At 31.0% G+C, this 25939-nt stretch overlaps 1 protein-coding gene across 1 annotated transcript in view; it reads left to right on the top strand.

The window, feature by feature from the left end:
• Positions 1-25939, top strand: part of LOC142321293 (lachesin-like) — a 211162-nt gene that overhangs the window by 96620 nt on the left and 88603 nt on the right. The window contains exons 3-4 of the mRNA XM_075359290.1: positions 8526-8711; positions 13642-13834. Of these exons, the coding sequence (XP_075215405.1) occupies positions 8526-8711; positions 13642-13834 (379 nt within the window). The remainder of the gene's footprint in view (positions 1-8525; positions 8712-13641; positions 13835-25939) is intronic.

The following is a 25939-nucleotide window of genomic DNA, read 5'->3' as shown; positions in this document are numbered from 1 at the left end:
ATAAATATGAAATATGATACACAAATATTTAAATATTTATGTAACATAAATATACATGATACACAAAGTTACGATTACAAGACTATAAATTTTCACAAAAAAATCTTACGTATGTCTTTAGCGATATTTTTTAATAATATCTACCTAAGCAATAAAATATACAGTAAATAAAGGAGTGTATTAAAATGCATTTAAACATAAAAATTAAAAAATCATTATTCATAATTATGAGCTAGCATTACAAAATACCTTCTAGCAATCCGACGGACAGGACGTAAAAAACTGAATTTGAATTTATTCCTCAGCTAAATATACGTTAAAATACTACTTTACACAGAAAACGATACAACCTAACCAATTACAAACTCATTTATAATTTTTTTTTTTTTTTTTTGTATTTTCTGCATCATTAGAAACGTTTCCTTGATCTAATGTGAATTGAATGATAATGTTCTAACATTATATCTGATATTTTATAAACTGTAATAGTTATGAAATAAGATGTACAGAAAATGACAAACCCTAACAAATTAAGGCAAATATTTTTTAATATTATTTATCATGAAGAAAAAATTAGATAATCTATTTAGTAAATCGGTAGGCGAGATCAAATGATCAAATTCTTTAATCTAGCCTTCTCTCCTTTATTAATGCAAAACTTTTTCAAAAATCAACCCCCACCTCTTAAAATTGAAATGCATGTTTTTTGTCCTTTTGTTCTACCTGTCCTCAATTAAAATATTTTTCAAAATGTTTGAATCATTATTTTATATTCATTTCTTTATTATAGCCTACACTGAAGGGGTGTAAGATCTATAGAAAATCTTATTTGAGAAAATTTGTTAAGTTTAACCCATATATGAATATTTTTAGAAAAGTTTTCTTAAAGTTTATTCCCCACCTCTAAAAGATATATTCTGTTGTTTGGTTTTTGGCTCTAATTCTTTTAATTTTTATTAAAAAGGTTTTTTTTGCATTTTTCTCCATCACTTAAAGAGCTATTAAAATTAAAGTATGTTTGGAATCTATATTATATACCAGACCCAAAATGAGAAGCAATCTTTTTCATTACTTTCAAAATAATCATACTTTATTTTTTCTTATATATGTAACTCTTTTAAATTTTTTTTTTTTTATTAGGGATCACTTCTTTATATTTTTTTTTCGATCTAGATGTAAATAAAACTAATTCTGGTGAATATTAACCTTATTACAGTTGTTATTTAATACAGCTAAAGAGTGAAAAGAACATCAACGACATTTTAAAATTCTAATTTACTGTAAAATGTTTTAATTGTTAAAAAAATGCCTAGTAACATTTAGTTAAAAAATATATGAAAAACAACTCATTTATCTTTTATTGTTAATGCAGTACCTTGGTAACGTATATTTTGTTTAAAAATTCAGTCTGCGATGGAGCGGGATTGTGTGAGGTAGGGAAGGCGGGAGGGCCCTACCTCAAAAAAATAAAAGGATATATGAATATTCTTTTAAGCTTTACAAAGTTTCTTGCAAAGAAGCCCTTTAAAACTTATTTGGATTTGTATATATGGAATTTTTTCAAGGGTACGGTGTTATTCATGATACGTTGTAGAAATTAACAGTGAAGGTTTGCTACATTACTGTCGCCATCAAAGCGAATTTTTTTGACACCGATATAATATTGATAATTGTATTCTATTATATGTTTAATTCTTAGCCAAAGAAAATAGTCATTGTTAATTCCTAGCAAGTCTTGATTAATTTGCCACGGTCCATAAAAATCTTCATTGCCATCCACATTTATTACGGTTTATCAATAAAACTGTGTTCACTATTTATCTCTATTAGTGAGAAATATTTTCCCATCATTTTAACTAGTTCACATATCAATTTCCAATTTTAAAGGAATCATGCTTTCAAACTTCTCTCAAAAGTTACACTCTACCATGGTATTTCATTAGTCACCAGATCCTCAATCAGATTCAGTACGACATGGTAGGTGGTAGTCTTAAAACTGAATGACTCTTAAGGTGCAATAAATCGTGAGTTCTTTTTGTCTTCAGTCATTTAACTGGTTTGATGCAGCTCTGCAAGATTCCCTATCTAGTGATAGTCGTTTCATTTCGGTATACCCCGTACATCCTACATACCTAACAATTTGTTTTACATATTCCAAAAGTGTAACAATTTTTTCTTTCTATCTGTCCCTCCAATATTAAAGCGACTATTCCAGGATGCCTCAATATGTGGCCTATAAGTCTGTCTCTTCTTTTAGCTATATTTTTCCAAATGCTTCTTTCTTCATCGATTTGCCGCAACACCTCTTCATTTGTCACTTTATCCACCCATATTTTAACATTTTTAACATTCTCCTATAGCACCGCATTTCAAAAGCTTCTAATCTTTTCTTCTCAGATACTCCGATTGTCCAAGTTTCACTTCCATATAAAGCGACACTCCAAACATACATTATCAAAAATCTTTTCCTGACATTTAAATTAATTTTTGATGTAAACAAATTATATTTCTTACTGAAGACTCGTTTCGCCTGTGCTATTCGGCATTTTATATCGCTCCTGCTTCGTCCATCTTTAGTAATTCTACTTCCCAAATAAAAATATTCTTCTACCTCCATAATCTTTTTTCGAGAGACATAGTCGTTCAAAATTAAAGAGATAAGGGATAGAAAAAATATTATTTATTCAATGACAATGTAACTAACTCTACTGTTCAACATAATCCAAGGCTTCATTTACTTGTCCAGTCTTTCTTTTAGCGTTGTTATTCTAGGATTAAAGAAGTGTTCACCTAGATGTTTGAGTCATCCTTCACTCGCTCATTGATATCGCGTAAAAACAAATTAAAAAAAAATATTACGAGATCCGGAGTGTAAAGTGGATTGGGGTATCACCTTCCGACCAGACTTCTGAATAGCTTCCCTTGTCTTTTGAACGAAAATTTTATGCGGGTGGCCGTTATACAGAAGAATTACATTTGAAAGGTAATCAGGACATTTCTCCTTACTGCATGTTTTATCTTTATTTCCTAGCAATAGTTACAACGTACGTTATTCTTCCAAACAGCAAAAAATTGGGCTCTTATACTCCCAAAATATCGTTAGGATCGTCTTACCGGTTGACGAGTAGGTTTTGAATTTTTTCCAGCAAGCAAACTGAATGATTTCATTCCATACTCTGACATTTGGATTACGGCTCAAAATTATTATTAGATATGCAAACAAAAAAGTATGAGTATTACATTCCATTAAATACCGTTGTTTAAGTTCCGTAAAAATGTGAATTCGGATTTCTATGATTTTGAGTCGACTCTCTCGAAATCCCCTTGAATATGATTTGCAGTAATTAGCTTATCATGGATAATTAAATGTTAAGTTCCGATACTCGCACTATAGATTTCATAAATTTGAAGAACGTCAGCCGAAACTTGCAATTTTCGTAATACACTTTTACCATACTATTTTAACAAAAAAGATTAAATTTAGGTGGGTTTTACATCTTCAGAAAATAGAAATCTTATCATAGCATGCTGTTCTTCCGCGGTAAATGCCACAAGCGGAGACGAATTTTAAAAAACTGAGGTTATAATAATGAAAATTTTTTTCGAAATGCTGATACTTTCAGGGATGCCAACTTGAAAATCAGTCACTACAATTTATTCTATTAAATAGTTTTTCCGCTACGACCCTCGTAGAGTAACATATTGCTGTAGGTTATGCTACGATTAACAATGCATGTTATAATAACTAAAATCAACTCATGTTATTAGAAAATGTTAGTATATTTGTCTTGTTTATAGCAAATATCTTGTTATTCACAAGTTGACGGTTAAGATCAAAAATTTTGCTAACATTTGCTAATAGCAAAGTTTGAGTATATCTCAAAACATTTCTATTTTCACTATCATCGCTCGTCACACTTATTTATCCTCTAGCTGTTATTACATACCGTCGTTTTCGTGAAAAATATTTACCCGTATTCTTTATACAGATACAGTTTTTAGTTACATTTTGATGAAATCTGTGAATGTTAAAAATAATGAATCTAATGAAAGAAAATGACATGGTAAAATTAATACAATTGTTTAGAAAAAAAGCCTGTATCTGTTCGGAAAGAAGAGGAATAAAAAATCTGGAATAAAAACTAAAAATCTGTTCGGAAAGTAAGGAATAAAAAAATAAAACGCATGGAGAGAAATGGGAGCAAATAACGGTAAAGTTGAAAACGGTACGGAATTTCAAAATTTCTCCCTACAGATCGTAGAGCCTGGACAATGTCCCTTGCTGCTGTATCTTTCTATTACCGGGCGAGTTTAACGGGTTATTTACTGGCGGTTATAAATTTTAAGTTTTATTTACGGACGGATTTGGTGATTTGGGTTCCTATCCGTATGGACCAGCGTGAAAATTATTTACTGGGTCTGACCGTGGGAGACTAAGTTTTTGAGCCTCGTGTTCCCGGCGTTATTTCCCTTCAGTCCGTCCGCTGAAGTCGGTACTACCACCTTATAGGCCAGTAGCAATACGCTTACCGGAGCCATGGTTATTTGGAGGAAGCAATACGCCTCCTTCTCCGGAGGGACTCGCATGTGCTGACTGAAATACTAAATATAAGTTGAAAAGAAGACGCGATATCTTACACTCAAATTTCAAAGAAAGGTTAACAAACTTATGAATGGACCGGGTATAGAAAATTTTAAATAAAAATGGTTTGATATAAAATGCTATTCATCAAAGATAAAAATATTCAATGTTATTCTTCGTTAACTAGTGTGAACGGATGAAAATTAACAAGAAATTAATCAAATAAGAAATTAGAAAATAAATTCCCACTGCACTAATTACTTGTAGTTTTTTTATATTATTTCGTTATTTTTATTAACAATTCAAAATCAGAACTACCGATTCTTAAAAAGTTTTTAGAACTACCTACACAGCGAATTTCCATTGTTAACGATTCAATATCATATTTTTTCAAGTCAACCATCAAATCTTGTAGCGAAGGCCGCGCTCAGTATTTTCGTTTTGTCTCCGTAGAGCCAGAATAGACTATTACATGACAATAGACATTATTACATGCAATAGATAGCAAATTTTAAAAAGGAAAAATTTAATTTATATTATGTCACTCTTTTCAGCTGTTGAATTTAATTGTTTCACAAAGCTACGATCTCAATATGGATTTAATGAATGATAATTACTGTTTTGATAACTAATTGTGCGTTTAAATTTTTATTGAACTGGAATTTCGAACTGGAATACGAAATGAATTAATAACTAAATGGAGCGTTTTCAGGGCTCTCAATAAAACTGTGAAATATATGGTAATTACTTATAAAGAATAAAGAACATTTGTTTATAATCAAGAACGAACATACAGAAATGATAGAATTTTTAATGAGTCGTACAAGATAATTACAAAAAATACGATAAATAATAATAATAATTCTTGAGCAAAATTATTTATCAAATATTATTCAAATAAAACTGCAGCTGAGCAAATTACCTGAATCAGATTGTTTATATTATGAAAGTTAATAATTTTCATTATAACAATAAACACAGGGCGTTTCATAATGTTCTTAGGAGTTACAAAAATTCAGTACAAAAAAGTATTTCACTACCTAAATGAAAGTTGTACGAGGTGATGCAGCGACTCAAACAGTTTTTGTTAAAATCTATAAATGTTCAATATGTGCTCCTATGGTGACTCGGCACACATCAACACGAAAGTCTAGCTCTTGCCAAACTTGTTCTAACATGTCATTTTCGATAGAGTTGATCGCATTAATTATGCGATCCTTTAGCTCAGCGATATCATGCGGCATTGGTGGAATAAACACCTTATCTTTCACGTAACCCCAGAGAAAGAAATCACATGGCGTGAGGTCTGGTGATCTTGATGGCCACAGCATAATGTGTTGGTCTTCTTCAGACGCATGTCCTATCCGGCGCTGACGAGGTAATGTTGTGTTAAGGTATTGTCGAACAAAAGAAGCAGGATAACCAATCTTGCTGGAAAATGAAGTCGTTGAGTAGCTGAGGCATAAACCATAATTGTAACATATCCAGGTATATGATGCCGGTTACTGTCGTTTCCACAATAAAGAACGGCCCATACACTGCCTCACGAGAGATCGCACAAAAAACGTTTACTTTCGGAGAATCCCGAATGTGTACCACATAAGCGTGTGGGTTTTCAGTTCCTTAAACACACTTTATGACGGTTTACTTTGCCGCTAATATGGAAAGTAGCTTCACCGCTGAAAATTATCTTGTTTAGAAAACCATCATCTAACAACATCTTTTCCTGTAACTGTAAACAAAAACCGAGCCTATGTGTTTTATCTCCATCAGAAAGACGCTGGATTAATCGAAGACGGTACGGTTTGAATAATAAACGTTTACGGAGAACTCTCTACACTGTTGTTTTCGGAATTCCTAATTCTCTGCCTGCAGCCGCAGTCGATTCTGACGGGCTGCGAATGAAACTTGCACGCACACGTTCGACATTGACTTCTGAGGTCGATGGACGACCAATTGATTTTCGTTTGCACAAGCAACCGGTTTCACTGAATTGTTTATACCGTGCACGAATTGAATTGTCACTTGGTGGCTCATTATGAAATTTCAACCGAAACGCACATTGCACAGACTTTGACTTTGACAAGTGAAATTCTAACACACAAAACGACTTCTCGCTTCCCGTGGCAGCCATTCTCTTTACTGTCGACGCCTAGCGAGCAAATAGTTTACTAACTGCCTAGTATATGTAGAAAAAAACTATTTGAAGTACTCTTTCGTACAGTACTTGTTTTATTCTAATGAGTGAAATAGTTTTTTGTTAATGAATTTTCGAAAGTCTGAAGAACATTATGAAACGCCCTGTACTATAGATAAAAATAAAGTCATATCAAAATAAAAGGAGCTGCTGGATTAATCACAAAACCTAACTTATTGAACACACAAATTTTATTATTCTAATTTTCGCATTGCATTAAAAAAATGTTATATATATAATATTTTTTTAAACAATTCATTGTAAATCTTAATAAATTTTTCTTTACTGAGATTTTATTGATTTTATTCAGAACTGAAAAAATGTAAATAATAAAAATAAAATAATATCCTATTATTAATAGGTAATTACCTATTACTAATAAGAAATATGCTGAAGCAAAGAGAATCATTACATGATAACCAACTCTTTGTCTAATGTATCTGTATTTTTATTTACACTTCAATTAAATTTGATCTGATGATGACAATCTAGCAAAAATAAAAATGTAAATTTTCTCTCTCTCTCTCTTGCGCTCTCTCTCTCAGCCCCCCCCTCTCTCTCTCTCTCTGTGTGTGTGTATGTGTGTGTGTGTGTGTGTGTGTATACGAAATTTTTATCTGACAATCTAAATATATACCTAATGGTAGCTTTTCACTTTTCTATCCTGGTATTATAGTTCTAGAATTGTGCTGCAACAAGAAAGTATGGTATCAGCCAAAAAATGGTGAGTTATTTCTCAACGTTTCACGATCTAGGGACACCAAAAAACAATTTGAGGGTAATATACGTACTTATGGATGTGTTTCGGCTTGTTTGAAACTTAATAACATTCAACTGGCTAAACCGATTTTGATGAAACTTTGTACAGAGACTCGTGTATATGGGGCAATTTTTTGTTAAAGTTTTGGGGTCAATTTTTCTCAAACTTTTGCTAACATAACCTCTCTTTATATTAAACTCAGTTCATGCGCGCATGCTACTTACCATTTAAAAAAAAAACGTTTGCCCAAATCCCCCGTTCACCAAAAATCAAAAAAAGCTATCTTTTTATTTACCGCATACTTTTAAACCTAATTTTGTTTATCTCCGTAGGTACAAAAGTGGTGCAAGTGACCAAAAAAAGATACTTTTGGGGCATTATTGAGGGTCGAGAAATTAGTAAAAATTTAAAAATATAGATTTTTGGTTTAGTTTCAAGGATCATTATTTTTCCACAATATAAGAATAAATAACTAATCCAGGAAACTATTACAACTTTGTTGTCAGCCTTTTTAACGGTTCTTTAGGGACCGTTCGCTTGTTTTACATTAATAACTGTTTAGAATTCTTTTATGGCATTTCATGCATAGTTTGCGGTAATAAAACACAGTTTTATGAAGTAAATTATTATTTTATTTTATACCTTTAATAAAAACTAAATTACTTCATTTTAACTGAAAGCAATAACTTATTTTCAAAAAAAATATAGTAATGCAGTATCATTTGACAGTGAACATGAAACATTTGATATAAAACTTGATTTACTTTTTTTATTTAGTTTTAAATTAATAAGGAGTTAATGGTATGGTTAATAATGTATGATCGCTGTATTGGTGTAGTATATATCATGCTATATTGGATAATATTAATCTTGTGTAAGATAATAATATCAATAATAAATATATATATATATACACAATTTTATAATATTATACTATTGTAAATCTAATTTATTACTACTAACAATCTTTATGGATTATGGAGCAGGTAGCTTGGATAAAAGCCGATACAAAGGCTATACTCGCAATTCATGAACATGTCATCACAAACAACGCTCGGCTGTCGGTGACGCACAATGATTTCAATACGTGGACTCTGAATATTAGAGGTGTAAGAAGAGAAGACAGAGGCACTTATATGTGCCAAGTCAATACAGATCCTATGAAAAGCCAGGTAAGTTTCATTCACAGCAAATACAATTCTATTTTTAAATAAGATAAGTAATTTTAAATTTAAATTAAAATAGTTGTAAATAAATCTTGTTTTATTCTGTTCAGTATGGATTGAACTGGTTTACTGCTTTGTCCCATTAATTTCTATTCTTTCCTAATTATTTAACCTTATAATATTTATTACATCTTATACACTTAATATACGTTGCCATTTTTATACGTAACTTTTAATATCCCAAAAATAGATAATAAAATTTATAAAAAGCACGAAACTCTTACGAAATAATTACATTTATTTACCAAAGAAAAGGGTAAGTATTTCTACTGCATTACACTACCTTTCCTAGCACTTCTTAAGGGTATGGCACAAATGTTTAAGAACACAAGAAGCCACTGAGGATTTTTCTGAAATACAGCCAGTCTGAATGACATACAGACTAAAAACGTCATTTGTAGGACTAATAGATTTGTTATGGTGATTTGCAAGAGTATATATTTTGCTCGGTGTAAAAGATGGAAAACTACTTTACTGCTTACTTTTTCAAGTATCTTGGATGCTTGATATTCTTGAATATAACTATGTAAAAAGCAACTTTTAACGTATTTATGTAAGGAATATGTTACATATTCCATAAAAACGTTAGGTTATGACATTTAATAGCCAAGAATGAATGTATACCACAAATTCAAATATAAGTAAATTAAAAATTATTTGAATCGATTCATTAAGTAAGTAACAGCAATTAAGTACTAAAATTACGTGTAAAATATTCAAAAAATAAAAACCTCGGACGTCAGAGTTGTAATACTTTCCTGATATTGATTTTTGATTCATATGTAGTGGAAAAATCATATATGAAAAAGTTATCTAAAATTTCTTTTTTGGAGTGGGGGATAATTTATGATAAGTTTTTATTGTGAAATAATCATTATATGTTTAAATAAACTAAAAAAAAGTTTTAAAAATTAAAAAGATCGGTATTTTTTATGCCCTCTCACCTCCAAAATTACTTTCCAAGAGAATTTCTTGATTTTTCTACGTTTACTATGCTAAATGGAAGAATTAAAAAATTCCACTAAATACTCGTATGTACAACCAATTAAATATTACCTAAAATTTCTTTTTTACGGGTTTAGGTGAATTACGATGAATATTTATTGTAAAATGATTACTAAAAGTTTATTATTTAAATCTTTTAACGTACTAAAAGATAAAATAAACCCAAAAACGTTTGAAAAACTCGAAATAATCGATATCATTAAACTTTGATCTGCTCCCCATCACCAATATTGCCAACAAAGTATTTCTTTTTTGGGGTCGCTTACACTACTACTATGCCTACAAAGATATTTTTAAAAAATCGGTTAAAATAAATGCAATAAATAAAAAGACATTTTTTTAATTTTTGGGAAAGGAGAATATAGGGAAAAATTAAAAAATTTAAATTTATTTAAATTTACAAAATTTATGATGTTTGCAAAATTTTCATAAAATTGACCCCACAAAACCCTCACCAACCTCCAGGCGTGTTGTCCCCACGTCTATGGATCAATATACCTAAAATTTTATTAAACAATTGTCTCTTATACATGTACCAGATTTCTTCAGAATCGATTTTGCTTTCTCTGAGAGTGATATTTATCAGCTTATTGTGATACGGTGAATCGAATGAAGGTGTCACTCGTACAGTTGAATATTTTCCGGAATCCAAAGGGCTAGAATTATTGACGTAGCGTATTCGGATCAATGAAACGGTCAACTGGAAACTACTTCATTTTTCAATATCATTAGTAAGCCTAATAAGGGAAGTATTGTTGGGAGTAGCTTTTGTCTTTTATCACGTCAGATACAACCATTAGGTTGTGAATTCAATGAAATATAATTTAACTTATAAATAATTTTTTTATTTTAATTTACTTAGGCATAAATTTCTGCCAATTTTAAATAAAATAGTTTAAAATACACGTAATTAAGAAAGGAAAGAATTACGGTTTTTGTTAACGAAGAAAGTAAGATAACAAATTTAGAAAAATGTGATAAAAAGGTACTTTCGAGCGTAAGTAAGATCTTGTGGAATAATGAAATATGCATTCATCCCTCAATTCCCAGTGAAAGGTTTTTTGAATGTTTTTAAATCACCTTTTTTACTTTTAAGTCGCATTAAAGAAAATTCTCCGACCAAATTTCTTAAACTTTTTCGTGAAAATAGTTTGAATATCAAAATCACTTCATAACTATCATAGAGATGTAAAAATCAAAAATAATTATTTAAAAATATTTTCAAATTTTCTATCTTGTTTCTTTTTCCTCTTTAGCCTCCGGTAATTACCTTTCAGATAATACTTCAGAGGATGACCATTCCTGAAATGTACGGTTAATACCGTACCCAACCACCAAAGACACTGATATCCATCCACGATCTAGTATTCAAATCCGTGTAAAAATAACTTACTTTGCTAGTAAGTGGGAAGACGCATTCACCACTAGACCAACCCGGGTCTCAGATTTTCTATCTGGAGACCACACTTACTTTACAAAATAATAAATGATAGAAATGAATGCATTTGTTAAAATGTACACTTACAACGCGCGCGCATAAACATCAAATTTGTTCTCGGCTAAGAACGTTCTCATTTTTTTTTTTTGAAATCTGTTAAAAAGTCATTTATTATTTATCGTTAGGTTTATATGTGTCAATAAAAAAAAGAAGAAAAAAAGTAATTATTTTTCTTTGGGTCAAATATTTAATGTTACACGATGAGTTATTTTATTTATACTCAGTCAGATAAATGAAGTGATTACTATAAACAAATGACAACGATACTAATTTTAATCTATTGCGTTTTTAACGTACATCATATTTTATAAAGATTTTACAATCCCTACACATTGTGTGATTTCAACAAATCTATTCATGAAATAAGTGAAAAGAAAAATTTATATCTGCTAAAAACAGAAACAGCAACATTAATTAACGCTTTTAACTTATTACGTCCAATATTTTACAGTATTAATTTTTCTTTTTTTTTCTTTTTTGAATGCCTATCAATTATCTACGCTATTAGAGATTAACAAAAGAATGAAAACGAAGTATTCATTTATAAAAATTTATCTTCGTCAAATAATTCCAGTATGACTGTTAAGTACAGTTATTTATTTGGTTATTTACAAATCCGTATTGCCATGTTTACCTGAATCTCCCTTAAACAACCGATGTATTACATCGGATTTTAATAATTTTTATTTTCGTCTGTTAATGCGGTCGTGTCGAACTAGTTTGATTATAGAATAAATTTTTTAACAGCAGAAACAGGCAGCATGCGTTAAATTTTTTTCTTATGGCTATGACACCCAAAAACAGAAATTCAAAGGATACTACTCAGAATTACTTTCTCTGTAATTACTGATGTTAACAGTACCTACAACGTGTTGTGTAGGGTTGAGTATCAATTTACTGTAAAAATGAGTGTACTGATAAAAAATATATATCAGCTAAAAAGACAGGCTATTAAAAATTAGAAGCATTTTCGAGAAAATTCAAGTAAATATACAGTTCAGTTGTACGACTATTATAATCATATTTTTCGTTGTTAATGAATCAAAAATTTCTAAAAATAAATAAATTTAGTTAGTCGTTTATAATTTTAAAATGGCAACTATTTCATATATATATATATATTTTAATTATATGAATATCTTATCTTTTAAACAAATTGATTTAGTTTATGAATAATTTAAAAGTAATTTTAAATTGGTGAGAACACGCATTATATTTTGCTAAAAACATATCCAATAAAATTACACATTTTTTTTTTTAAGTATTTCTTTACCATTATACCAAAATATTATTTTATACACATTCTTTTAGTCCGGTTTGTACAAATAAATAATTTGCTTGGTGTGGAGTTACACACCTAGAAAACTCCTTTTTTGTGCCCGCATATAGAAAAAAGGAGTGTGGGCATAAAACAATGTTTATGTTTGAAAAAGTAGTAACTTTTTCAAAAGAAAAATAAATTAGAAAAGATATAGTAATATCTTTTAAGAATGAAAATGGCAGTTTTTTAAAAGCAGATGCTAGGAATTGCAAAAAAAGAAAAGGAAAACAGTAAAAAAAACTTATGATAATATGCAATACTACTTAAAAAATATAACTAATAACTAATCAACCAAATTATCTAATAGTAACCTAACAAGAAAAAAAAAACGCTATCTATGAATCTCAATAACTTTATTTTTTCTCCTACGATAGTTATTGCATTTTACAAAAATCGTCAATTCCTACATTGCTTCTTCTCCATGAAAAACTATAGTGGAAAGACTTTACATTCGTAAATAAATTTTACAACAGTATTTAATATATATCCAATGTAAAGTTGTTACCAAGTAATTGAAAAGCCTGTAGAAATGATTATATTTTGTCATTTTTAGCACAATCGGCTAATGACAATTCTTTAGAGTTAAAAGATTTGTGTTTTTGTAATTAGATTAACCATATGAACGATTAATTATAGAATTAAGGTGAAAAAAGTTGTTGTTGTTGTTGTAGAAAATCATTGAATAATTTTTAAATACGATTAAAATTTTCTGTGCTTTTACGAATTATTCTTTTTCAGAACAAATATTAGGAGCAATAGATATTAATTTTAGTCTCTGTATTGCGGTTAAATATAAACTTGGAAGATAAATTTAAAAAAAAAAAATTATAATTTAATTTAAATGTTCAAATTTATTTTCAAACTTATTAATTTTTGTTTTAATGAAAACAACATAACTAGAAATTTACGGGTCGTCACTAAATTTAAATTCAGAGCACTAAACATTTACAGACCTCTCTATATATAGATAGCAAATTGTCTACTTATTATAATAATTTAAATAAAAGTACGATCTTTCTCGTAATTACATAATTATTTTTATTTTTATACAGATGGCATTCCTTGAAGTAGTCATTCCTCCTGATATTATTTATGAAGAGACATCAGGAGATATGATGGTACCAGAAGGAGGTTCTGCAAAATTAGTTTGCAAAGCACGTGGGTACCCTAAGCCAAAAGTAGTTTGGCGCCGGGAAGATGGAGGCGATATCATGGTTCGATCTGGAGGTATCACGAAAGCGAAATGTAAATATATTAACAGAAATATTTTAACTTTATATGTAAAATAGGTATTATTAAAAATAACAGTTACTGGTTTTATTAAAACAATGTATCTTATTACAAAATACTATATAAATTTTATAAAGAAATGGTTTTACGAGATTTAAATACCTGTATTACTGGGATACATTATTCATTATACTTTCAATAACAGCTAGATCTCTTAACTTGTCTCAAGAATATGTGGTTGGTTGTTTTAGATGTTACAAAAAAAAAGGGGAAAAAAGCAGTAAATTAAGAAGTATTTTTTTAATTTAAATAATAAATTTATCAGTATAAATATTTCATAATTTGCCTTGTAAAAAATAGTACACGACAGTGTTGTATTCTGTTTTAATAAAAAAAGTAGCGAAAAATCAATTTTAAAATCTACAACTGAAATTACAGTTATGTCGGGAATAAAATTTACTTTACACAAATTTTACATCAATAGTTTTTATTAACCACAATCATATTTAAAAGTAAATAAAAAAATGAAAGCATAATAATAATCATCCCAACTTTTGAACATACCATCTACGTTCCAAATCCAGGTCGGTAACAGTTGTAAATTGGTACAATACATACAGCTGGGTAAAGGGCTCCGTCCGAGTGTATCCTTCGAAAAAATGTAAACTTTCTTTCCATCCACAGGTCACTATAAGGATAGAGCTTTTCGGCCACCTTCAGATCATCCAGGATTGGAAAGTATTTTGGAAATGGACTTACACCACCTTTAGAGCTGACGATGTGGCGGACAGAGTCGATATGATAGTAAGTGTAACAGTGAACCTTCCGTTGTCGCCTCAGTAACCTTGGTTTGATTACTATTATTGACAGAATAATGGAAAATAAAATTGAAATTGATCCTGGGCCATCAAACCAACTAGTTGTTTCAAGAGCGATACGAAAAGAGAGCTTGCCTTCATGAAATAAGAATCTCCTCTCGTAATTACCAGGTAGGTCTTGGGTCTGTTATTGACAAGAGTTCTCTGCAGACTCTTCCTTATGTCAAATTCTTCCTGATTCAAGACTCTTCTTCCGTTTCGCTTTCGACGATACGGCTGATTCTAAATAGGGTGTTTACTTGCTGTTTGTGTCATTATAGATTATTGAAACTGCATGATGAGTTAATGTACACTTGGATCGACGTCCAATATACAACAAATGACTAAAAACAAAAGCGCATCCGAGAAGAACAAAGAAGACAAACTTAATGTTCAGGATCAGCTACGTAATCTGTCAGATGAAGCTGCTAAGAAGGTGATTGCTTAGGAATCCCCCAAAGGAGGCTTTGTAACCATGTTCCTCTCAGTCGGTCACACAACCTAAACCACAGAGATCACCTAAAATCACACAAGGGGTGACTGTTTCACTTCTTTCCGAGGCTGGTGCAAACCCTTCGTAGATGTTGGTCCTGTTCCCGCCCCTGAATCGGCGCCAACACAGAGCTGCCGATGGTCGAACTAAATCCAATTAAAATTACTACATATGAATAGAAGAGCGACGCAAAAATGACTAGCCGACAACAAATGGCGGTGACCAAAGACTCAGAATTGGTCACACTCGAATAACAAATTCATATTTGTTAACCGGTTAAGAACGGTCAATGTGCAGTGTACGTGACAAGTCTCTAACTGTTAACCATATACTGGAAGAGTTTATAATATATGAAAACCTCAGAAAGAGGTAAGGACTAAGAAATATTAGTGCTGATTTCGAAATTGGCAAAGAAGAAAAAACAGTTACCTTTCTACATGCTAATGAATTACTAACGCGTTAACAGTAAGCCTAGTAAGCCTTTGTCAAAGTCAGTATGTTTTCGTGCATTTAACTGAAAATCCTTTATGTTAAGGCACTTTACATGTAAATTTGAGTTCTCAAATTTACATGGTATTTGTCCAACATTTTTGTGCATTCTATTTTACTGTATGTAATGTGTATTAGTTTTTTTTTTTTTTTTTGTTTAATATAAATGTCAGGGCGCTTTCATATTGTATGTGTTACGTGTCTGTCATTTAAATATATCAATAGTAAGTATATTATTTCGCGTTTTTTTATTAAAATGTTCCTATGCACCCTTATATCTGACGACCCTACAGGTGATTTTATTCTATTTTTAAAGAAGGTGAGAGGACTAATGACCTTAGTCGTCGATGCCTATTTACCTAAATTAAAAAAAAAAAAAAAAAATACAATAAAAGTAAAAATAATAATAGTAAAACAGCTCAAACAACAATAGGAGTAATAATAATAAAAACATTCTAATAACAAAAGATATAAATTGGTATGTGTTTATGCGGGTGAATATAACTTAGGGGCTTATATATAAATTGCAAAGGAGAATCAGTGACGAGATCAAAGAATAGGCTTGGTAAAAAAGAAATCTTTAACTTTTGTCTAAAACATCAATGCCTGAAATTAGTAGTGCAGAATTCAGTCAAACCAGAGTACTCATCCCCTAACACTTGGTATTCAATGCTGCTTTTAAAGTAATTGTCTTTTCTAAAGTTCACGTTCAACGTTACAGTTTCGTCCAACAACCGTATTATTATTATGAAAAAGGATGTTAAAACATACGTATTGTAAAAATTTTAATAACAAATAGAGAGAGGAGAGAAACTGTGTGCGCGCGCGTGCGCGTGTGTGTGTGTGAGAGAGAGTTGCAATATAATAATTACTATGGCATATATAAATAAATATCTATTATTCCCTAAAAGATTTATATGAAAAATTTCATCCCTATCTAAAATATAAAAAAAACCACTGTGCTGTATAAATATTATATAACCTAAGTAATCTAATTAATTAATCGATATGAAACTAAGTGAATAAAATTAGAATTTTAATCAAAAAGTTGAAAATAGAATTATTCATTTATAAATGGCTTTATAAAAAAAAAAAAAATACAAAACTAATTCAGTTTTAAATAGATTTGATTAAATTAATGCAATTACTAGAATATAACATTTTCATAGACATAACAACTACAGAACATATACTTTGCGAGTAGCACACCGATTTTTTTAAAAATAAACATTTTGTAGCTGACCCCATATAATTAAACTAGAAACCAACAAAATTGGGAAATTATACAAAAATCCATCTTCTTGTTAAGTAAGCATTTTTTTTAAAAAGATAATTAAATAAACGAAAAATAAAATATGTACATGTATAAAAGAGCATGTTCTGACTGACTCATCAACGCTTAGGAAAACCTACTTAATATAAACTGATGAAAGTTTGTATACGTATTCTACTTACGGTGTAAGTACATTTACATCAGAAGAAACGATTTTTGAAATTCCGAGTTTGTAGGATTAAACAAACAAAATGGAGTAATAATGAAATTTACTATTTTTTTAATTTTTTGGTAAGAAATGAAGATATCAACTTGATTATTATTGTGTGTAATCTTCATGTGAATATCTAAAAACTACCTATTTTTGAAATTTCGAGTTTAGAGTAAAATGAATTTTGAATTTTTTGAAACCCGGATATTTCTTCTTTTATTTTTCAGAAAGCAATGAAGATGTCAATTGGATTTTCGGTGTGCGTAATCTTCATGTGATTATCTAAAATCTAATAGTCTAGAATTTTCGAAATTCAACCTTGAAAGAGGTGAAGAAAGGTTATAAAAGATTTAAACAATGATTGAACATTTTCAAATTTCCGACTATTTTTTTTTTTTGTCTTCAGTCATTTGACTGGTTTGAAGCAGCTCTTCAAGATTCCCTATCTAGTGCTAGTCGTTTCATTTCAGTATACCCTCTACATCCTACATCCCCAACAATTTGTTTTACATATTCCAAACGTGGCCTGCCTACACAATTTTTTCCTTCTACCTGTCCTTCCAATATTAAAGCCGACTATTCCAGGATGCCTTAATATGTGGCCTATAAGTCTGTCACTTCTTTTAACTATATTTTTCCAAATGCTTCTTTCTTCGTCTATTTGCCGCAACACCTCTTCATTTGTCACTTTATCCACCCGTCTGATTTTTAACATTCTCCTATAGCACCGCATTTCTAAAGCTTCTAATCTTTTCTTCTCAGATACTCCGATCGTCCAAGTTTCACTTCCATATAAAGCGACACTCCAAACATACACTTTCAAAAATCTTTTCCTGACATTTAAATTAATTTTTGATGTAAACAAATTATATTTCTTACTGAAGGCTCGTTTAGTTTGTGCTATTCGGCATTTTATATCGCTCCTGCTTCGTCCATCTTTACTAATTCTACTTCCCAAATAACAAAATTCTTCTACCTCCATAATCTTTTCTCTTCCTATTTTCACATTCAGTGGTCCATCTTTGTTATTTCTACTACGTTTCATTACTTTTGTTTTGTTCTTGTTTATTTTCATGCGATAGTTCTTGCGTAGGACTTCATCTACGCCGTTAATTGTTTCTTCAAAATCCTTTTTACTCTCGGCTAGAATTACTATATCATCAGCAAATCGTAGCATCTTTATCTTTTCACCTTGTACTGTTACTCCGAATCTAAATTGTTCTTTAACATCATTAACTGCTAATTCCATGTAAAGATTAAAAATTAATGGAGATAGAGAACATCCTTGTCGGACTCCCTTTCTTATTATGGCTTCTTTCTTATGTTCTTCAATTGCTACTGTTGCTGTTTGGTTCCTGTACATGTTAGCAATTGTTCTTCTATCTCTGTATTTGAACCCTAATTTTTTTAAAATGCTGAACATTTTATTCCAGTCTACGTATAGTCTTCCGACTATAATAAACTGATATTCACTAAGTTGGGGCAAATACTCTTCAATTAAATATTTAGAAACCATTTTCATTTTTTTTAATTTCATTATTTTAAAGGGTGTGATAGTGTTTAGCACGGCGACTCAACCAACCTACCACTGTTACTGTATGTGTGACGCGACTGGCTGCACCTGTCCCCGATTACTTAACTATAAAATATACAAATAATAAAAAAATAAAAAAAAACAAAATGAGAAACGAAATAAAACGCCTCTTAGTGGTATTTGTAGGGTAATTCTAAGAACCGGAAAAAATACATTTTTATTCGTACGAAATACGGGCAACCAGTTATAACTAATATTTTTTTAAAATGGAGGCGGACTCTTTTGAAAGCCACATTCTAAGATCACTCAAGGTTTCAGTCCTTTACTGCCCAAACTACTGCTCTGAAGTAATTTCAATACATTGTTTTTATAAATTGAACAGGCTTTAAATTTTATTAATCATAATTATTCTCGTAAGCATGAGTTTAATGAACGCAGTGGGTCAAGGGGCAGAGCATTTGGCTAGACGAGAAGGACGAGCGAAGCGAACTCTGACAAACCAAATATCCTCGACCGCAACGGGAAATGCAAGTAACTACATATCGCGGGTGAAGCCGTGACGAGGATGAATAAACATTTATTAAAGAAATTCAAGGTCGTTCTTTTCTTCTTACAATAAAAATGCCCACTAAGAAAAGATTTTTTGAAATTCCGAGATTAAAGGGTTAAAATGGAGGAACAATGAATTTACTTTTGTTTAATTTCTCGGTAATAAATTTAGATATAAACTTGATGAGTTTAATTTTCCTGTTATTATCTAAAATTCACGTAGAAAGAAATTTTATTTACCGTTTTATCGGGAATTAATAAAAATCTGAAAATAATATTTTCAATTATAATTATTTCTTATTTCTAAATAAGATGGCTATTAAAAAAATATAGCGGGTGAAGCCGGGATGGTGGAATGCTATTTTATATATATTGGAATATTAATATTATCAACAAATGGTACAGTAAATATGAAATAAATTTACAAAAGTATTGACGTGTGTGAACATATTTTTCCTGTATTTAGAAGAAAATATAATTTTTTAAAGAAGAAGGAGGCAGAAGGTGGACTTTATACGCATGATCTCTTCCAGACGTTGTTGGTTTCCGGGCGTCCCTTGGGTTCAACATAACAATCGTGTGACAATTTCTTATTGAATATGGCGTCTTTCGAGACAGACTCCAGCGATTAGCCTGGTGGATTCAGGTGTGTGTCAGATTGTGGTCAATTAGATGAGGCCAACAAGGCAATTTATGAAAGCACAAAATAGAAAGATATGCGCACAGACTATTTGTTGGCTCGTCGTTATCGGGTGAACATTAGATCTCCGTGAGAATTAGAAAAACTGGGCCGAATGGGTAACGTTAAAAATTTAATCGGATACCTGGCAAGAGAACGGATTGACGAGGGAATTTACGGTTCCGCCTGGTCTTTTCTGTGTTTTGGTTTTGTTGTTCTTGTGTTATAAGATTTGATGTTTTTGTAGTGTCTTGTTTAGTTTTATTTTTATTTCTTGTTTTGTGTTATGTTATGGTTGCGTGTTGAACCCAATTCTAACTTATCGGGTAGGTAGTTGCGTTTTTAATTTCAGTTCCTTCATGTCACTCAAGTCTTGTTAAAAACTCGACATAGATGTTTTTATTTTTAGAGTTCCATTTCCTAGTAGTACACCGATGGGAATATCACATGTGGTATTCGCATCGATGGCATCCTGACTGTAGCAAGAACAAGGCTGAGAGATCCCTTTTGTCGAGGTTCTGAAGATGATCTCCGGTAAAGTCCATAAGGGCTAGGTACGGATGGTGCGGCGAGGTGAGCGAAACTGCCGCATGGAAGGTGTCTTCCCCTACGTTGTCAGTTTATACACACATATGCTCACAGGCGATTTAAAACAGTAAGCAATGTTTTGCTCACTGTGTAATTTCTGTACAGTTCATTGCGTACGCGTACAGTGCACAGTGAAAGCACGACACTTTTGCGGTTAACTTGTACACGGGCACGCGGAGTAGGACAGTTGGGTCATATTGGGGTGACAAGGCAAGCAGATGCTACCGACAGGTGGTGAGGAAAACCGCCAAAATAAATGGTAATAATACCTTTATTTACTGATATTTATAATCTATTGGTATTTAATTTTTTTTTGGTTTTGTTATAATTGTCATAAGTTATACGCATGAACCATAATATTTTTTCTAATTGAAGTACTTTTTTTTTGTGTTTATCATAATTAATTTAATCAAAATCAATAAAAAATTCATTATTAAATCAAAACTAAAAATAAATGGTTCAGAATACAAAAATAATTGAAAATATTCATGTTAGATAACATAACTAAAAAGATTGTAAGCAATCTGTCATAAGAGATTAATTCTAAAAATAGTCAGCGATCCTCATGAATAAAAAGTAAGGTGAGATTACTAGCTGCATAAAAAGTGAAATATTTTCCCTTAGCCTCCTTTACCGAGCCAAATAAACTGATGAATAGAAGCTTCCTACCTCACCAAAATGCAGTTCACAAATGACACTTCTATCTGTTCACCAACATGGTAGATGCATAATAAATATTATTTCACTCAGAGAAAATAACTTTGACTAGTCTCTGTTATATGTCAGATCATTTAAATGCCGTTACAGCCATAAGAAAGACTGGGCAAATTAATATACTAAATAATATAAAATATAAAATTGTTTTGCATTTCAAAAGGATACATACGATCAGGAAAATTAAAGAATACAAATTTTTTATTTAATTAGTAGATTTTATCAATACTTTCTCATATTTATAAATACGAGTAGTATCTATAAAAGAAAAGGTATTACCTAAAAGCCTATGATTACAAAAATACCTTTTCCACATTTCGACGGATACTGACATTTGCGGTTATTTTCTCTTTAATTATTATTAGAATTCTTTGCGGTGAAACACCTTCTGCCAAAAGGTTAATCGGTCGTTTTAAGTAAAGAAGCCTCCTTTATGTCCAACATCCGGCTTCAGGTTACTAAATTTACAGGGCGAATCACTTTCCCGATGAGCAACTAATGAGATAACCTTATTTAGTATTTATCTACCCGATATTCGTCTTGGAATTTCGTTTCTGGCCTTCAGAATTTTAAACAAAAGGGGCAATTAAAATTTATTATAGTTTTCGACCGATTCTAAATACTTCATTTCCAAACATAATATAAATAAGCGACAATAATATAAGATAATGTCAAGGTGAAAATCATCAGCAATATTTGCTGAAGATGATCAGATAAGTGACTGAAAGCGTTTATGATAAAAGTTAAAAAATAAATAATTTAACTTCAGTTCAACTTTTCAATAACAACCAATAATTTTTTTTTCTAAATCCCACATTTTATGAATTCCCAGGTAAGGATATATATAAGGTAACCCCATTAAATTTTTGGATTATTTATTTGAATTTTTAAGTTGTAAAATATGTACTGAAATTAATTTCTATTTCACGTAAAAGTTTGAGTTAAGGTCAACATTTTCTGGTATCAGCTTTAGTAGCACATATAAGTGTTTCTTTTTTTTTAGAACAATAAATAAATATTTTTTGTACACCCTGAAAAAGTCTATTAGAAAAATATAATAAAATTTGTACCTTTCATTTTAAAAGAATTATATTTATAAAAATATTTGTGTTTAATAAACCATTGTTATTCTTTTAAATTTGTCTGCGTTATTTATTTTTTTGTGCTTTTTTAAGTAAATTTCTCTATGATATGGAAATTAATCTGAAAAACGAGTTTAATCATTGAAATTCTGAAAGATTTATCCCTCGACCAAATTGAAAAGTTATTAAATTCATTATTAAAGTTATTACTGAGTTTGAAATAATATTATTCATTTGTAAGTACAACATGAAAATTTTATGAACATTAAAACAGATCCTGCCGCGAGAATTTCAAAACTTAAACTCTACTAAGTTTTAGATTATATATATTTATTTTTTTCTTATACTGTTTTATTTCTATTTACAATCAAGGCTTTTTAGAGCAGTTTATTTGAAATTCCCAATGATATCGATGATGCGACCCGGCGACTGACCTTGATTATGGAAGCAGCTATGAAGGCACAGACTATCCAAGAGAGGTAATGAATCGTATTTTCACTAAAAGAAAATTTCAGAGAAGATGACAACTATAAATGAGGCCTGAAGATAGAACAGCTATGAACAGGTGTTCTGGTAAGTTAAAAAGCTGATTTAGACTATCAATGTGAAAAGTCTTTCCCCTTCGAGTAGAAATGACCATTCGTTGTGAAAGGTCACGAGGAGACTTCTTTTGCCTCCACTCTCATTTCCACCTTTAAGGACACAGACTGGATGGGCTCGTCGTGACATCAGAAGGCAAAATATTTGCTGAACATCTAACCAAGATCTTTTGCCCGAATGATATGGATATAACAGATGTTGGAGAGATTTATGACTTCTTGGATAACTCGATTCTTTTATATCTACCTATATGATGTTTCATGTTGCTGATGATTTTCATCTTGACATTATCTTATATTATTATCGCTTATTCACATTATGTTTGGAAGTGAAGTATTTAGAATTGATCGAAAACTGTAATAAATTTAAATTGTTCCTTTTGTTTAAAATTCTAGTTCAACCAGAGCTCAGACCCATAAAGATGCCTGAATTTGAAGAGTACATGGCTTAGCTATAGAAAAAGTTGATGTATGTGTAAAAATTGACCAGTGTTTGGTCATTTTTCAATCAGATTTTGTGATTGGTAGCCTCTGAAGCTCAGAACAGAAATTCCAAGACGCATATTGGGTGGATAAACACTAAATAAGGTGTCCCAATAGTTGCTCATCTGGAAAGTGGTTCGCCTTGTAAATTTAGTAAGCTGAAGCCGGATGAAGACCACATCATAGTAGAGTTGACCGGATCCGAAGATTATAGTTCCGTTACCGATAAATGTAGACTGCTGTAATTGCAACAAAGGGAGACAGGAAAAGTTGATTGAAGAAGCGGGCATGCTAAGAACATCCTCAACTTTCACTGTCAGTTGGTAATACTGGGAATGGGTGAACAGCATTAAATTTTGTTCAGCGATTCCTGTAGCGATATTTAGGTAACAAGAGATATGGGCTGTGAAGGGAGTATCTGACTCTTCATTTTCCAGATATTTTGCTATCAGGGTTTGCAGGTAATTGGACTCAACGGTTGGTAGGTGATGCGTTGATGCAAACATAGTTAAGCAGAAGCTGTTACTAGGGATGTAGGGTATTCTACATTCTTTAGAGCATGAAATCCTTATATGACATTTATTTGGTAATTATACTTTGTGTCAATGCTTGCTTCAATTTCTTCTGAAAACTACACTGTAACCTAACCACCTTTCATATCTGTGTGTGCTGTTCCATCTGAGTTTTCATTTATGGGGGCTTGTGTGATGTATTGGCATTGATTAAGGAAGATCTGAATTTATGAGAATGAAATAATCGTTGCTGATAGGATTTAGAATAGTTTTTGATTTTCCATATGATCTTTAGTAGACATAGTTGCAAGAATATTTGTGAGTTGGGTTGGGATGAAAACTATGTGTGCAGGTCACTAAGATGACGTGAAATGCTAGTTGTTCGTATGTATATTAATAGTACTAGCCTTCATCACAGCTTCGCCCGCGCTATATTACTTGCGTTTCCCATCGCGGCCAATATTTTTATTTTACGTTTTTTCGTGAATCAACCGGAGGCAGGTGCAGCAATTAATATATAAAATAACGGTGTCATTGGCTGTGTTGGTTCCAAATATCCCGTTTGAATTTTGAAAATCAGAAGAGTGGTTGCGAAGGTATAACATCATTTTCGAATAACCGTGATCTGTAACATTGAGAGTGTACCTGATTCATTCAAAAGTTAGGCTTCAATCTACTAACAAATACCCCGTTTGAATTTTGAAAATTGGACGACTGTTTGCAGAGAGATCACCCCGTGGCACCTCCCAGGGACACGCCGTTTGTTACCAGTTGCCGTCTAGCCTCACACGGGGTGCTCGCATACCTCGCTACTCTAGCTTCACGCGCAGTCCTGACGGAAAGCCCATTATTCTAAAACAAAAATCTTTTAAATTTATTTAATGTTACTTTATTTAGCACAAACTTACTTCTATTATTTTTGTAATATTACTCATTCGCTTGATTTGAATCATTCAGTTCAAACCCAGCTCACACAGTGATAGAGACTCACAGTTCACAGTCATCAATTAAATTCATTACAGTTAGCGCTTCAACCTGCAAATCTGCGCTACTACATATATGTATACAAATATATTATTTTTTAGAGATTTTGTGAGATGAAATACATCTAAAAACCTTCCCAGTAATGCCAAGAACATGGGTAAAAATTTGGTTGCGAACGATCGAGTACTTTTTTGTTTATCCCGACCACACAAAACTCCCCTTCCTCTTTATATTATAGTATAGATATAAGTTTTGTGTTAAATGTAAAAAAGGTTTATCATTTTCATATAAAGATAACCTTTACATTCTTTAATATTTTTTTGTATGATTTAAAATTAAAATTTTACAAGTACATCCTAGATTCACCGGACCAGGATGACGTGTAAATTTTTTTTTTGCCTTCAGTCATTTGACTGGTTTGATGCAGCTCTCCAAGATTCCCTATCTAGTGCCAGTCGTTTCATTTCGGTATACCCCCTAAATCCTACATTGTTTTACATATTCCAAACATTGCCTGCCTGCACAATTTTTTCCTTGACCTGTCCCTCGAAAATTAGAACAACGTGTAAATTAGAACATTGCAAAAAAAAATGTTTGACAAAAAGTATTTTTTTTTTTTTTTTTGAGTAATTTTGATGTATATGTTTATATTATCTTATTCATGAAAATAATTCCGGTAAATATATGGAATTTAATTCATAAACACGAATTAGAAAAAAATTTGGGCAAATAAAGAAGTTAATTGCCAACTGTCTGTTTTTTATTAATAAATGTCTAACTGTCTATTTACTAATGCAAATACAACATACAGTTATTCGTATTTTCTTGAAAATTTGGACTCGAGATAATTTTTAAAAATTGAATAAAACAAAACCGAACTGCTTGTTTATGTAATTTCAAATTACAGATATTTAAATTTACCGTAAAATTATTATAAATTATCATAAAATTATTACGTTTTACATTCTGGCAAATTTAAGAAAAGTATATATAAATTTTTAACTCACAAAAATTTAATTTTGTATCTTTCTTCATAACTGATGAATATAAAAAGTAAATAAAAAGTTTAGAGA

The sequence above is a fragment of the Lycorma delicatula genome, chromosome 3 (genome assembly GCF_047948215.1).
Source record: "Lycorma delicatula isolate Av1 chromosome 3, ASM4794821v1, whole genome shotgun sequence".
In the NCBI taxonomy this organism is placed as follows: domain Eukaryota; kingdom Metazoa; phylum Arthropoda; class Insecta; order Hemiptera; family Fulgoridae; genus Lycorma; species Lycorma delicatula.
This window is presented reverse-complemented; position numbering and strand designations above follow the sequence as displayed.